Below are 16,490 nucleotides of genomic sequence, written 5' to 3'. Positions count from 1 at the left end.
CCCCACCAAACTTTAGGAATTACTACTGGGCTGCAAATATGACCATGATCAGGGAGTGGGTAGTGGGGGAGGAGTCGGTGTGGAGGCGGCGTCTTGTAGGGGCACAAGTTTAGGAGCACTGGTATCGGCACCTCTGACGTTCTCGCCGGCTCGGTACTCTACACGCCCGGTGGTGGTGGCGGCTCTGAGAGTTTGGGGACAGTGGCGGAAGCATATGGGAGCGGAGGGTGCGTCGGTGGGGGCTCCAATTTGTGGTAATCACCAGTTCGTCCTGGGGAGGTTGGATGGGGGTTTTGGAGATGACAGAGAGCAGGTATTGAGAGGCTGGGGGATCTGTTTATCGATGGTAGCTTTCCTTGTTTGGAGGATTTGGAGGAGGTGTTTGAATTGCCGGGTGGGAATGGATTTCGCTATCTGCAGGTGAGAGACTTTGTACGAAGGCAGGTTTCGACCTTTCAGCTTCTACCGCCACAGGGGATACAGGATAAGGTAGTTTCAAAAACGGGAATGGGGGAAGGGAAGATCTCGGAAATTTATAAAGAGCTTATGGAGTGGGAGGGAACCCAGATAGGGGAGGTAAAGCGCAAGTGGGAAGATGAGCTGGGTAAGGAGCTAGAAGCAGGTCTGTGGGAGGATAGTCTGAGCAGAATCAACACATCCTCATCGTGTGCCAGGCTCCATCTGATACAATTCAAGGTGGTTCACTGGGCACACATGATGGTGGCCCGGGTGAGCAGGTTTTTTGGGGTAGAGGACAGGTGTGCGAGGTGTGCAGGAGGCCTGCAAATCATGTCCACATGTTTTGGGCATGTCTGAAGCTTAGGGGATTCTGACAGAACATGCGGAAATGAGGCTCTGTCAGCGAGACTGTCTTTCCCAATTTTAAATGCGACACCCAGATCCTGACCATTCTTGGAGTAAGAGACTTCCACTTCATTAGCATCAAAGTTCAGAAAGCAACCAATCACAGCATTCTCCCCGAACTTTTTGCAACCGGCTTTTAACAATGCCGGCTGCGAGCGGCCTTCAAAAAGGCTGTGACCATATTTTTAAAAATGCGGCTGCACTGCGCATGCGTGCCCGCTCATCGGTGCGCATGCGCAAAACTCTGCACATGCGCACCGATGAGCGGGCACACATGAGCAGTGCGGCCGCATTTTTTTTATATGGTCGCAGCCTTGTTGAAGGCTGCTCGCAGCCGGCATTGTTAAAAGCCGGCTGTTGCGCCTGAATTTGCGCAATCGGGAACGCTGCGACAGACGGGTCCACGACCCTCCCGACACCTGCACGCGACCCACCCACCGGCTGTGCCCCCTACTTTGAAAATGCCTGGGTTAGCGATGTGGTTGGGTTTCTCAGACTTGAGAAAATCAAGTTTGCCCTGAGAGGATCAACATTAGGGTTCTTCTGAAGATGGCAACCGTTTATCGACTTCTTTGGGGAAAACTAAACTGTTAGCAGATCTACCTCCTGTGTTTCGACCTCTCCTTTTGATGTTCCTTCCCTGGATCGTGTGCATTCAAGCTTCACCTTCCACACACACACTCGGGTATTTAGCCACTCCAACAGAATGCCACTGCCTCAGAGGGCCCTATAGTAAGGAGTCACAGCCCTTTGGTGGTCTTATCTGATTTTCTGGCACTTTTGCAAGCCCACGTTGTTTTATGTCTGTTTCCTGCAGCTCCATCTCTTTCATTTGTAATTTGGAGTCTCTAATTTGGAGTGGTTAGCACTGTTGCTTCACCGCACCAGGGTCCCAGTGACCGGTTTGGGTCACTGTCTGTGCGGAGTCTGCACGTTCTCCCTGTGACTGCGTGGGTTTCCTCCGGTTTCCTCCCACAAGCGCTGAAAGATGTGCTGTTCGTGTCGCCGAACCGGTGCTGGAATGTGGCGATTAGGGGCTTTTCACAGTAACTTCATTGCAGTGTTAATGTAAGCCTACTTGTGACAATAAAGATTATTATTATAGAGATGATTATCAGGCCAAGGCATCCGCCTTCTTCCCCTCGTGCAGCTCTGGCAAGTCTGAAACTCCAAAGATGGCCACCATCGGGCATGGCTCCACCCTAACCCCCAGAATCCTTGATATTGTTTCAAAAAAGGAGACCCAAAAATCAAGATCAAAACATGCGTATGGTTCGCCAGCCCCCTAGAATATTTCTCGCACTATCCTCCACCCCTGGAAAGAACCCACTTTTTGTCATGAAAGCGATGGTAGATGGGTTTTACTCATGGTGGCAGCCGTTCATTGCCTTTTTTAAGGAGCTGGTTATCATCAGCTGTTGGGGAGGGGAAGGGGGAGATTGGTCAGTTTGGTAAGGCTTTATTTGTGAGGGGCTATGCGGGGGCGGGGTTGGGAGGGGATAATCTTTGTACGAGGCTAGATTAGGATGGATGGGATTATGTTGGGGATTTTATTTGTAATCATACAAAATATTAAAGCCATTCAAACAAATTTTACATGTTATAAATTAAAAATTTTGAACAAAAATATTTAAAAAAATAACTTCCAATAAGTGGAGGTGGATAAAGCAGGGAGGGAGGGAGTATAGGGTGTGATTGTATGCAGATGATCTGCTTCTTTATATCATGGACCCAGTCTCCATCATGAATGAGATAATGAAGCTACTCAGGAGCTTCAGCTCCTTTTCAGGATTTCAGTTGAATTTGAATAAGAGCAAATACCTTCTGGTGAATTCTCCAGGGAGGGGAGCTAGTCATGGAATGTTGCCTTTTCCCCAGGCCAGATTTAGCTTTTGTTATCTGGGAATACGGGTAGGCCATGATTAGGCCTCGCTAAATTCAATTATGGTAGTTTGATTAATGGGATTATAACTGAATTGCAGAAGTGGGATGACCTCTCGCTGTCCTTGGCGGGCAGGGTTCAGATGGTTAAAATGAATGTCCTTCTGAGGTTTTTATTTATTTTTCAGTGTCTCCCCATTTTTCTCCCCAAATTGTTCTTTGCTAGAGTCATCAAGAACAGGGTGTGGGCTGGGGCGGGCACAATTTTGTCTTTTAAAAAGCATTTGCACAGTTATATGGGTATAGAGGGATATGGGCCAAATGTGGGCAATTGGGACTAACTTAGTGGTAAAAACTGGGTGGCATGGACAAGATGGACTAAACGGCCTGTTTCCATGCTGTAAATCTCTTATGGCTCTATGATAGCTTCCTTCATTTGGGCAGGCACGACCCCGAGGTCTTGTAGTGCATTTCTTTAGAGAGAAAGAGACAGACGGGTGGCTTAGCCTTACCTAATTTGTTATTTTAATATTGGGCAGCTAATATTGAAATAGTACTGGAGTGGTTCAAGGATCAGAATTCCATATGGGGCAGATGGAGGTGAGCACTTGTACTGGTTCTAGCTTGGGGTCTTGGTAACTGTCTCACTTCTCCTGCAAAATCTACCCCCAGTCTGGTCATGGTGTCCACGCAGAGGATTTGGAGGCGGTTTAGGCAACATATTAAGCTCGGCTCCATGTCGTTATTAGCCCCTGTTTGTAGGAATCATTTATTTGTGCCAGCGGGTTTAGTATCAAAGTTCAGGTCATGGGGGAAGGAGGGGCTGGAGAGGTTTGGGGACCTGTTTGTGGAGGGTAGGTTTGTCAGATTTGAGGAGCTGTTGGATAAATTTCAACTCCCGAGGTCTAATTTATTCAGGTAGTTCCAGGTGTGTGATTTCTTGGGCAAGGAGATTTCTTCTTTTCCTGTGGCACCTTCACCCTCCCTCCCTCCTGTGAAGAAGATGTGGGAGGGTGAGCTGAGTCTGGTTTTTGATGGGGGATGTGGTGTGAGGCCCTTCACAGACCTCTTCCTGCTAGGCTCAGCTTGATTCGGTTCAAGGTTGTGCACAGGGCACATCTAACCAAGAAGAGAATGAATTTTTTTTTCCCTGGGTTGGAGGATAGGTTTGAACATTGTTCTCAGGAGATGGCGAATTCTAAACATGTAAGTTTCTGGGTCTTTCGCACCATGTCAGGGATCCTGGTTGCCATTTTTGGGGTTTATGACTCACCGGTGCTGCAGATGGGGGTGAAGACTGATGTTTTTGCCTTTGCCTTGTAGATAGCCTGGAGGCAAGTTCTGCTGGGATGTGATCTACTTCATCCAGTGCCTCGGCCTGGTTGGGTGATCTAATGGAGTTCCTATACCTAAAGAAGGTCAAGTACATTTTTAGAGGGTCGGTGATGGGTGGTACTCGAGATGGCAGCCATTAATTTTTTTTTTTTTTTTTACAGAGTTAATCACCATCAGCTGTTGGGGGGGGGGGGGGATTAGTATTTTTAGTTATATGTTGAAAGGTTGGGTTTAATGGGATTGATGATTCTTGATTCTGTTATTCATGTATTCTACCTTTGTCGTTTCATGAAAAATGTTTGTAATAAAAATATTTTAAAAAAAGAATGTGTCTGCAACATCAATTTTAGCGGGATAATTCATCATGACACCAGGTGGTTCCTGACTAGTAATTCCCTTTGCCATTTGTGTGCCAATCTATTCCCGTGTTCCAAGCGACTTTTGATCTCACCTGACCTGTTTGACGTGAACTGTCCATGGCCTGAACCGTCTGACCCAAAATCCGGCAAGATGTGAAATTTGGCATAGCTTTGGTTCTGAGGTTGCTAATTTTGAGACACTGTACCTGTATTTGAGTGGTCTGAAGCAAAATAATTCCAGTACTACAAATCTGAAAGGAAAACAAAGATGTCCTGGAAACTTTCAGCAGGTTGGGCAGCAGTTGTGGAGATTGGATTTGCTATTTCAGATCAATATTGACCCTGTTTCTCCACGGATGCTGGCTTGCCTGAGCAATTTTAGCATTTTCTTTTCTTTTATATTATAATTGATTGGTCTGCTTTGATTATTTATCTTTACTATTTTGGTTTCATGCCAGATGAATTTTGGAGTATTTATTCGCATTTATTCGTTTTTTTGAACTTTGAGGCACCTTTTAATGTACCATAATTGGAAAAAAAGGAGGCATTATCAAGCAGCTGTCGTGGAGTTTGGGACATGTGATTTCAGTTTAATGCAGTAATGTTCTGTGGTGTAATTTTCTGAGCTCTTGATTACAAATATTTGATTTATTTGAACTTATGTACATGTTTTATAAATGATGTAAAATTACCAAATAGAAGAAAACATTTATTTTCTCTCTTTCCTAGCCTCGGTTGGTACAGGCAATATTTAATGGGGATCCTGATGAAGTGCGGATGTTGATTTATAAAACTGAAGATGTCAATGCTTTGGTAGGTCACTGTTACATTTTTGGCAAACCTATTTCCAGAAGACACATTTATTTACTGAATGGTTCATAGAATTGGATTCATAAATTGGGGTCATTCTAATGAGTGCTGATGAACTTTAACTACCTGGACATCAGAGACAAATGTTGTACAATTTTATGCCTGAGCTCATGTTGGCAAGGTCAGGGGTTTCTCAATGGTTATATTTGGCTGACATTTATCATGCATTTCAAGAATAGTTTACCAAATACTTGAATAAATAACATTGAAAATACATTTATCTCTATATGTTGTAGGAGATTTGCTGTTTGAAATCTAATTTACAATGACGTACAGATTGTCCTGTAACAAGTATGTCAAATGAATGAACCTATTTATCACTATCACTATATAGGTTAACATTATACACAGGCCACAATGCACACAATTTATTTGCATGTAATGTATCTTACCTGAGGCAGTAAACTCAATTTCCCTGACTGGGAATTTGTTGAAAAGATTAAATATGCTAGATTAATTTGAAAATTCATGTTCAGTGGTTTAATTTTAATATGCACTCTTTTTCTCCTCCTTTAGCTTTTCTAGCCAGTTTTAGAAGTATTGATTTCTTGCTTGTGTATTGTTTCATGGCAAAAATTACACTTTGCTGCCTTGACGAACTGATATTAATGTTTAAACCTGAGCAGTGTGTTGGCAGGCCATTTCAGTATTGGAGGCATCACAGCAAAGTTGAACCCTGCCTCAAACAGCATTCACAAACACTCCCCACCTCCCCCCATACTGTCACATGAGAGTTTCCACACAACCATTTCCAAAAACATGCTTTAAAATCTTCTCAGAATACTGATGCTTTATCTTAGAGGTTTGCATTGCGAAATCCAGACCAAGTTCTCCAAATGACACTTTTAACAGCAAATCCAGTCCATGATTTTACACCAGCCGCTTTAGGATTCCTTTCTTTTGACTGCTGTGCAAATTGCTCACAATCGCTTTAACTCTCGATTCCAGCACTGTATTAAAATTACAACAGATATTTTATCTGCCTCTGAAGTCTACTGTCCCACTTTAAATCTAGTTACAGCAATCGTCTCTAACTCAGAACACATTGTTTCCTCTTCACTTAATTCTTCTGAACAATACCTTGGTCTCTGTTCCCGAGGCGGTGGAGAATCCAGCATTGGGGGAAAAACCAGGATCGGCTCTGGTCCCCTGCTGGCGGCGGCCTTGAGGATCACGCCCCGCGTTAGAGGGAAGATGCAACTGGGTCAAAAGGGCCATTTACATCTTATTAACAGGCTGGGCACTGTATTTTCCAGACCTCTGGGCTGGGATTCCCGTGGGTGTGGATTGGTACAGGTATTTGCCAGCGTGGCCCTGACGTGGTGGACCTCGCGTTGGACCAAGGGTATAAGAATTTAAGCTAGGCGCCCCTAAGGTCCATCAGGCCCTCCTTACCCCTACAATTCAAATCCTGGCCACTCCAACCGCCGCCCCCCCCCATACCAGCCCCAATCCCCCTCACCAGAGGCCCCCATCAGAGCCCCACATCAGAGACACTCATTGCAGTTTATAAACATCTAGCTATGATTGACAGCTCATGACCACATCAAAAACAGTTAAGTGCTTTCTGCTGAGAAAAAGAAGTGAAAGCACTTGACTCCCAAGTTGTTTATACACATTGCAGTTAGATTCACAGCAGGCTACTTGAGATCCATTCAAGAGTGAAGGGAAATAAAAATAAATAATCAAGACATCTGGATGCTGTCAATTACAGGCTATTAAAAGCTATTTCACTTTGAAGTGAATAGACAGACGCCATGTAGCCCAATGGATCTGAGGGGGCTTAGAGCATTATGATGTAGTTTTGGCTTTCTATTAAGTTACATCTGCTGCTTTCTAGACATCTATCTGAGGCAGCAGATGTAAGGAACAGGTGCGTGAAAAAGCAGTAATTCTTTTCACTGTTTCTGCCTGGACTGCTTTACCTTCCAGGCAGGGTGATTGGTAGTGTGAGGGGGTTCTCTGTTATGGCAAGGGCTCCCTCTTATGTGGGGGGTTGTTGTGGGAAAATCAACCACTTCGGGAGTCAGACTTGCTATGTTCAATCAGTGCAGTTTATTGTTACACAAAGCTTTGGGAGAAAGCGTACGTACCCCGCGGTACAGTAGCCAACCTTTCTCGTGGTTTGAATGGCAGTCATTCATTTTATACTTTGGGTTCACAATGAGCCCAGATACAAAACAATTATCACCTTGTTATCTTTAAACAGCCACTTCGGGTTCACAATGACATTTTATAGATTGTACATCGCTATTTGTAAGTGTTTTGCCATTTACACATGGTTATAGTTAAAGAGGTTTTACAGGTTACAGGTAGCAGCAGGAAAGCAGTATCGATTGTCCCTTTGTTTTAGGAAATGACCCAAGACATTCGTATTAGCATATCATTGTGTAGACCTTGGCTGAAGTCAGCTTTATTCAAGTGTCTGGCTCCCTTTGTCCGGGATCTGTTCCTATCTGTCCCACTGGCACCCCGCTGGGCTCCAGGCATCAGTTATGTCTGCTTTATTCTCTGTGTCTCCATCTTGTGTGTCAGGCAGCCATCTTCTGTGCCATGTGCCCTTCTGAACCATTTCCCACACTTCAGTGGGAGTTGGGTCACCCTCGTATGTGGGTTCTGTGGGGGAAGGGGACCCAGCAATTCCGTGTTGTGGGCGGTGTCAGGATTTGCGTTGCGGTGTTGGTGGGGGCGGGGTGGAGGGGGGGTGGGGGGGGGGGGGCGGAGTGCAGCCGCTGGACCTTGATATGGGGCTGCCCGCTCAAAATGATGACCCGATAGCGTGATTCGGGACAGAATCCCTTGCGACCTCTGCCATGCATAAGTTTGCATCGCAAGGAATACTGAATCGCTTCTGGGTGCAGCTCCAAGCACCAGCTCGAAACAGAAGCGATTCAGCTCCAGAGGGAGAACATAGTTTCCCGAACGGAGTATCTAGCCCCGATCTTAATCGTTCTTTCTGTCCCAATTCTCTGGATTTGTAATCATCTGGGATGGCCACTTACAAAGGATCCCAGGAAATATGGTCACCTGCAAAGGACCATGGGCAATATGGTCAACCCAGGACTCAGACGCTCAGAGCTTATGTACATTGGCAACTCAGATAACTAGATGCTATCGAAACTCCCAGCTACTTTGCATTCTAATGGCCCATTTCCCCAGAACAAAAGACCTGTACTTGGGTAACAGATACAGAAACAGACTCATCGGCGCCACTCGCTTTGCTCAGGGAGCCCAAAAAGCCAAGGGCAATGACCGCTCAGGACACGCCCCGCCATCAAGGCACCCGCCCCTTTATTGGCCAAAATCGAAGGCAGTAATCAAAGCTTGCCGAATGATTGGGTCCAAAGCTGAGGACCGCCCAAAAGAGCGCGAAACCCCAGAAGGATAAAGAGAGAGACTGCCATGTGTTCATTTTCTCTTGGCCCCGGCGCTCGGTCTCTCTTGGCCCCGACCTACGCCTAAAACCAAGTGTAGCATCACGACCAGAAGACAAGTTCAAGACCAACGATCGCTACCAGACGGTTGAGCCCAGCAGAAACAAAGTCACTTCTCCAGACCCAGCCACGCAAGATCCGAACAAAGGCCTTGTTCCTCTACATAAAGCCGGGTGCCTGAAGTTAAGTACAGGTTGTTGTAGTGTTAGGTGTAATTTAGCTTGTAGTGTTTTATGTTGCATGTCGAAGGAATTCTTGTGTGTAAATAAACTATCATTGAACTTGAACTAACTAACTGATTGTTTGTTCTTTGATCGATATCTGGTAAAACCTTGTGGTGGTATCATTTGATACCTGGCGACTCTGAAAAGCAATATCATCATTAATAACTGTCATATCAGTATCCAATCAAAAGAGCAACATTATTGGCGTCTCCGGTACGAATTGGCAACATTATTGGCGACATCTGACGGGACTCGACCTAGAAATGATTTTGTCACTCTGAGAGAACCCACAAAACTTTGAATTAGAAACCTAATTGAGAAAAGTGAAAGAAACCACAAGTGTAAGGCCGTATCGATCAAATCTCCAAGATTCGGAAGTGTGTATTAACTTGCATGCGTACTTACAAGGATATAAGGTAAACTCGTTAGATTTTGTTCCGTAAAACTATCGGGAGTATTGTGAACCGGAAAATAGCCTAGGCCATACCCGCTGTTCGAATCGCCGCCTTATTCCCCTTGTCCCAAATTAACGGTAGGAAAAGAGATAATAGAAGCAATGGCAGCAAAGGCAATGGAACGCCGAATGAACCCGCAGGAACCCGAGGTCGCAGCGACCAGTAGAGCAGAGCAGTGCCCCATATGGGAAGAGGAATTGAGAAAGTATTTGAAGGGGAAAGGATGGCCCCTTTGGTCCGAGTTGTGTTCAAATGAAGAGTCAGGTCCAGGAAACATAGGACAAACCTGATGGGACAACCTAATCGAGGTACATAAAAAGAATGCAGTGAAAGTTCGTAAGCCGATGGTAATCGTGTCCTGTTTGGTACAATTGCAAGGCACAGAGGGGGTCGTGAGGATGCTCCACAGACAGCTAGTTGAGAAAGAGGAGAAGAATAAGGGAAACTTTAGTGAATGTGAGAAAATTAATGAGCAACTCCGGGAACAGTTGGCAGCTAAAGATAAAGAGGTGGCCGATGTCAAACGGGCACACCAATCTTGTATAGTTCACTGTAGCAGCTTTCAGACCCAGTACGATAAGGCCTACCAAGATACACAGCGTGCAATTTTGGGACGAGAAGAGACGGAACAGCAGGTAGAACAGCTAAAGAAACAATGCGCAGATTTGAAGGCAGCTTTACGAGCGCTCCATAGTTCCACAACGGAAAAAAGACAGAGTACAGTAGATCACGCCAAATGTAGGCAACAATTAGCAAAGTTACAGTCACTGCTTTCAGTGCAAAACGGCTTCAGAGATACCTTTGGACCGAATTTAGATCAGGAGAATGGCCCCAGTTGGCAAGAACTAAATGAAACCGCCCATAGATATGTGGAGGATACTGAAAATCAGAATAGAGCCCCCCAGGCCCCGAAAAGGAAAGCATCCGCATCATCGACTGCACAGGCAGCACACACCCCCATGAATCCAGTCACCACACAGCGCATGTCACAGGATCGCGAGGAGCCCGATTTTGTTTACACCACCCCACTAACCATCACCCAATTGAGAGATGCCTGCGCCAAAATTGAACTATTTGAACCCACAGCAGACACGCATAATTTCTTTGAGAGAGTACAACAGCAAACAGTTTTGTACGGTCTGGACGAACCGGAGGAAGTTAAGCTTATAGTCATGAGCCTTGACCCGTCTGTTAGCTCAGCTTTACCAGAATCCCAGAATGTAGGAGGAGGAAGCCTCCAGGGGATGAAGGCAGCTATTTTAGACGCGCTTGGATACAACAGAGGAGATCCCGTAGAAGGTTTGAACCGATGTAGACAAAAGAAGGGAGAGCATCCGACTGCATACGCAGGTCGTCTTTGGATCCATTTTAAAGAGGTATTTGGGGAATTGAACCCCACAAACTTAGATAATGACAACACAACTAAATGGACTCGTACTTTAGTCTCCCACGCCACAGAAGAAGGTCAAAAAGCCTGTGTAAATTATGACCCCGCAGACGCCACACATAATGAAGTTCGGGTTTTAAAGCGACTCTCCAGGGTTTGGGAACAATCCCGACACAGGAAGGCAGATCAGGAACAGATAGAAGCAAATATGCACCCAGTTAGAACTAACCAGGGACCCACATGGATAAACAAGGATAGGGGATAAGTCCAATATCCCAGGGAACCATACCCAAGGGACCAATACACCAGAGAGCCTGCTCCACCTTACGTGCCCCGGGGGTCATGTTACAACTGTGGGCAGTCAGGACACTTCGCCCGAGATTGCAGGAGACCCCCACCACCAGCTAGACTAGCCCCCAGATATGAAAGAGAACACCACCCACAGCAGCTACAAGGTCCCAGCTGCCCCATGCAAACTGTGAGCGCTTACCCGCCACTTCTCATGGCAGGTACACCCCAGCAATGCCATTTCATTTTTGTTTCTCTCCTTCCTGTCTTCTTCGATCACACTACATCAACTCCAGATTCTAGTTACACCCCTGGCCAAATGTGATTGCGGCTAACAAATGTATAAAACTGGCCGCCCTGTAATTCGGCTGGTTAAGATAAGCCTCAACCTCTCAAGGTTGTGATTTAAGAAATACTGGACGGAGAGATTGTCCGCCCACTCACCGCATCAACCACAAGCTGCGGGATTCCTTGCACTAAACAGAATTTTTTTTTCGGGTGTCTTGTCTCTAAAATGGTTATTTTTTTTAAAAATGAGAGAGTCACACGTGGTGCTGATTCTAATGGGTAATTGAAGTTGAAGAGAGAAAGACAAACAAAACGAGATGTTAACCAACAATAATAACCGATATGCTTGCACCCTCAGGAATATACGAAGAACAAAAAGACAAGATGAAGACAGGACTGATGACCTCCATTGTGATCATCGCTGGACTCATACAACTGCGCGCGTTGACAGCCTTTGCACCTCACACCACACCGGCCCCGGACATGACCATACAATATGAGACCCCTAGCCCGGACACCACACCTCACATGGTGCGAAAACATTGTAAAATGGTATTCCCTTTCCTATACAGTAGAAGCCCTTTTGGTAATCGCAAAACTCTGCAGTGTCGTTCAGACACTTCGACCCCTCAAATGGCGAAGGAGAGCCTCCCGCTCCCCGATATACACACTCCGAGCCCCTTTCCTTGGAATCCACAAACCTTTTAAACCTTTTACACTGACAAAATAAAAAGATTGTACTTCTTCTATGACTGTAATAGATTAAGTAGACATGTGATGCTGCTGTTTATTTCTTCAAAAATTTAGTATTGTACATAAGTTCCTTTTTGATATTTGCCAGCAGCATGAGAGTAGCTCAGGTAATGATAGTTAGAGATTCCCTTGTGCAAATAAGTTAAATGTGTAATGATTAAATGTTTTATAGTGGCCCTTTAGAGTTTATGAATTTATGATGTGTTGATAAAATTAGGTAAATGCTCCAAAAACATAGTACAGAGTAGTGTAGAACTTGTCCTTGACCAAGGGTAACTGGCACACCAAGGACGGATGAGGATCAACAGTGTGATCCACCACGCATCGTGTTCAGGATCAAAAGGACGGGATGTAGCCATTTGGAATGGCCACTTACAAAGGAACCCAGGAAATAGCGGCACCCGCAAAGGACCATGGGAAATATGGTCAATCCCGGACTCAGACACTCAGAGCTTATGTACATTGGCAACTCAGATAACTAGACACCAACGAAACCCCCAGCTACTTTGCATTCTAATGGCCCATTTCCCCAGATCAAAAGACCTGTACTCGGGTAACAGAAACAGACTCACCGGCGCCACTCCCTTTCTCATGGAGTCCAAAAAGCCAAGGTCAATGACCGTTCAGGACACGCCCCGCCATCAAGGCACCCGCCTCTTTATTGGCCAAAATCGAAGGCAGTAATCGAAGCTTGCCGAATTATTGGGTCCAAAGCTGAGGACCGTCCAAAAGAGCGCGAAACCCCAGAGGGTATCAGAGAGACACTGCCATGTGTTAATTTTCTCTTGGCCCCGGCGCTCGGTCTCTCTTGGCCCCGACCTACGCCTAAAACCAAGTGTAGCATCACGTCCAGAAGACAAGTTCAAGACCAACGATCGCTACCAGGCGGATGAGCCCAGCAGAAACAAAGTCACTTCTCCAGACCCAGCCATGCAAGATCCGATCAAAGGCCTTATTCCTCTACATAAAGCCGGGTGCCTGAAGTTAAGTACAGGTTGTTGTAATGTTAGGTGTAATTTAGCTTGTAGTGTTTTATGTTGCATGTCGAAGGAATTCTTGTGTGTAAATAAACTATCATTGAACTTGAACTAACTAACTGGTTGTTTGGTCTTTGATCGATATCCGGTAAAACCTTGTGGTGGTATCATTTGATACCTGACGACTCTAAAACGCAATATCGTCATTAATAACTGTCATATCCAGTTAAAAGAGCAACATTATTGGTGTATCCGGTGCGAATTGGCAACAGATTGTATCTTGTTTCTTCAGAAGCTTGCGTCTTTGCAACTCCCTTGTCCTGTCCCACTTCTCCTGGCAGAGTTTAGAGCTATTCATTCCCCAGCGTCCTGTCTCCATCTGCTCTGACTTCCCTCTGGGAAGTGACCTCCTGTTGCTAAGCTGTGACTAACTTTTATTTACTCTTCACACCTTAACCCTCTCTAAACGCAACAGAAACACAGTAGAACTTAACCAGCCCCACACCAGAAATACCTTTGAATCTACCTCTTCCAAGCACAGACACATTAAATTAAACCCACTTAAAATCAAATCTTATTTCTAATGTTTACCAATGCAAACATAAATAACCTGGTTTAGCACAGTGGGCTAAACAGCTGGCTTGCAATGCAGAACAAGGCCTGCAGCGCGGGTTCAATTCCCGTACCGGCCTCCCCGAACAGACGGCGGAATGTGGCGACTTGGGGCTTTTCACAGTAACTTCATTGAAGCCTACTTGTGACGATAAGCGATTATTAATTTTTTTTTTAAAAAAGTCCCTTACGCATAAAACTAGCTTTGTTTTCCCAACAATGCACTGATCCATGTCCCACCCTATCCCTGCAACCCCATGACCTAACCTTCACTTCTCTGGGCACTAAGGGGCAATTTAGCATGGCCAATCCACCTACCCCTGTACATCTTCAGATTATGGGAGGAAACCGGAGCACCTGGAGGAAACCCACACAGACACAAGGAGAACGTACAAACTCCACACAGTTAGCCAAGGGCCGGTATTGAACCCGGGTCCCTGGCGCTGTGAGGCAGCAGTACTGACCACTGTGCTACCGTGCTGCCTCCAAGGACATTTCCTCACAGTTCGAGAAGAACTTGGAGTGACTGGGGTGTTTCCAGTTGTTGTGGTCCATGTAGGAACCAATGACATAGGTACAATGAGGAAGTTCTGTTGAGGGAGTTTGGGGCGCCACGGTCCATATTAATAAGCAGAAACCCAATGATTTATTTTTCTTTATTCATTCATGGGATGTGGCACGGTCAACATTTGTTGCCTATCCCTAATTGTCATTAAACTGAGCATTGCTTGGCCAGTTCGGATTCAATCACATTGCTGTGGGCCTGGAATCACAAGTAGATCAGACCAAGTAAGGGCAGCAGATTTCCTTCCCGAAATGAGGTTAGTGAACCAGATGAGCTTTTACAAAAATCACTGACAAAGCTATTTTAGATCTTATTTTGTGCAAGGAGGGCAGGGTTAATTAGTAATTTCATAGCAAGTGATCCGATGGGAATGAGTGCTTGTAACATGAGAGCATTTTACGTTGAATTTTAAAATGACATACATAACCAGAGTATTGAACTAGAATAAAGCAAGTTGCATAGTTCGCAATTAATCTACATTCCATTGAGAAATAAATGTTTCACGTGAAAAGAGATCCATCGATAGTTTTAAAGATAATTGGAATATTAGTAAAAGTAGTAAGCCCGAAGATTTGGAGTGTTTTAGGAACCAACACATTTTTAGAGGTAGAAAATAGAATATGAATGGAAATTAGACAGCAATATAAAAACAGATTCTCAGAGCTTTGACAAGCATGTAAAAAGAAAACCAGTCGCAAACATCAATGTGAATCCTTTACAGGCTGAGACAGGAGAAATTGTATGTTAAGAAGAAATGGCAGAGATGTTAAACAAATATATTGTCTGTCTTCACAATACCAGACACGAAAACACAGACCAGAAATATTGGGGAAGCGAGTACTCAATGAATGTGAACAACTGTTGGTTAGCACTACTGCCTCACAGCGCCAGGGATCTGGGTTCGATTCCGACTTTGGGTAACAGTCTGTGTGGAGTTTGCACGTTCTCCCGGTGTCTGCAGGAGTTTCCTCCGGGTGCTCTGGTTTCCTCCCACAGTCCAAAGATGTGCAGATTAGGTGAATTGACCATGCTAAATTGACCCTTTGTGCCCAAAGATGTGCAGGTTAGGTGAACTGGCCATTATCAATACACAGGGTTTCGGAGAAAGGGTGGGGGAGTGGGCCCAGGATCGGTGCAGACCCGATGGGCCGAATAACCTCCTCCTGCACTGTAGGAATTTTATGGATTTTGTGGATTAGTATTAATAAAGAGTAGTTTTGGAGAAATTAATTGGACTGGAAGCCAGAAAGCCCTTGGACCTGATGGCCGATATTCTGGAGTTCTAAAAGAGGTAGCTAGAAAGATAGTGGATGCACTGGTCTTTGACAATTTCCTAGATTCTAAGAAGGTCCCAGTGGATTGGAAGGTAGCAAATATAACAATACTCTTCCTCTTTAATAATCTTTTTTATTGTCACAAGTAGGCTTACATTAACACTGCAATGAAGTTACTGTGAAAAGCCTCAAGTCTCCACACTTCAGCGCCTGTTCGGGTACACAGAGGGAGAATTCAGAATATCCAATCCACCTAACAGCAAGTCTTTCGGGACTTGTGGGAGGAAACTGGAGCACCCGGAGGAAACCCACGCAGACACAGGGAGAACGTGCAGACTCCATACAGACAGTGACCCAAGCCGGGAATCGAACCTGGGACCCTGGAGCTGTGCTGCCGTGATTCATAGAATCCCTGCAATGTTGAAGCAGGCAATTTGCCCCATCAGGTCTGTACCGACTCTCAAAGTGCACCCTACCTAGGCCGATTCCCAGGCAGCGGGAGGTGTAGATGGAGTCAATGGATGGGAGGCAGAACACGCACGAACAGACTCAAAAACAGCTTCTTCCCCACTGTCACCAGACTCCTAAATGACCCTCTTATGGACTGACTTCATTAACACTACACCCTGTATGCTTCATCCGATGCCAGTGCTTATGTAGTTACATTGTACATGTTGTGTTGCCCTATTATGTATTTTCTTTTATTCCCTTTTCTTCTCATGTACTTAATGATCTGTTGAGCTGCTCGCAGAAAAATACTTTTCACTGTACCTCGGTACACGTGACAATAAACAAATCCAATCCAATCCAATCCAATAGGATGCTTTCTATGGTGCATCTGTAAAAGTTGGTCAGGGTTAATGTGGACATGCCGAATTTCCTTAGTTTCCTGAGGAAGTATAGGCGCTGTTGTGCTTTCTTGGT

At 45.3% G+C, this 16,490-nt stretch overlaps 1 protein-coding gene across 13 annotated transcripts in view; it reads left to right on the top strand.

The window, feature by feature from the left end:
• LOC140392940 (serine/threonine-protein phosphatase 6 regulatory ankyrin repeat subunit C-like) overlaps positions 1-16,490 on the top strand; it is a 361,058-nt gene that overhangs the window by 85,544 nt on the left and 259,024 nt on the right. For all 13 annotated transcript variants that reach the window (XR_011935463.1, XM_072478798.1, XM_072478764.1 and 10 more), the window contains one exon: positions 5,169-5,252. Coding sequence is in view for 12 of the 13 variants with exons in the window: in XM_072478798.1 (XP_072334899.1) it covers positions 5,169-5,252 (84 nt within the window). In the remaining variant the exon portion in view is untranslated. The remainder of the gene's footprint in view (positions 1-5,168; positions 5,253-16,490) is intronic.

Source organism: Scyliorhinus torazame, chromosome 2 (assembly GCF_047496885.1).
Source record: "Scyliorhinus torazame isolate Kashiwa2021f chromosome 2, sScyTor2.1, whole genome shotgun sequence".
In the NCBI taxonomy this organism is placed as follows: Eukaryota; Metazoa; Chordata; class Chondrichthyes; order Carcharhiniformes; family Scyliorhinidae; genus Scyliorhinus; species Scyliorhinus torazame.
The sequence above is the reverse complement of the archived record's forward strand: the minus strand, read 5'-3'. Positions and strand labels throughout refer to the sequence as shown.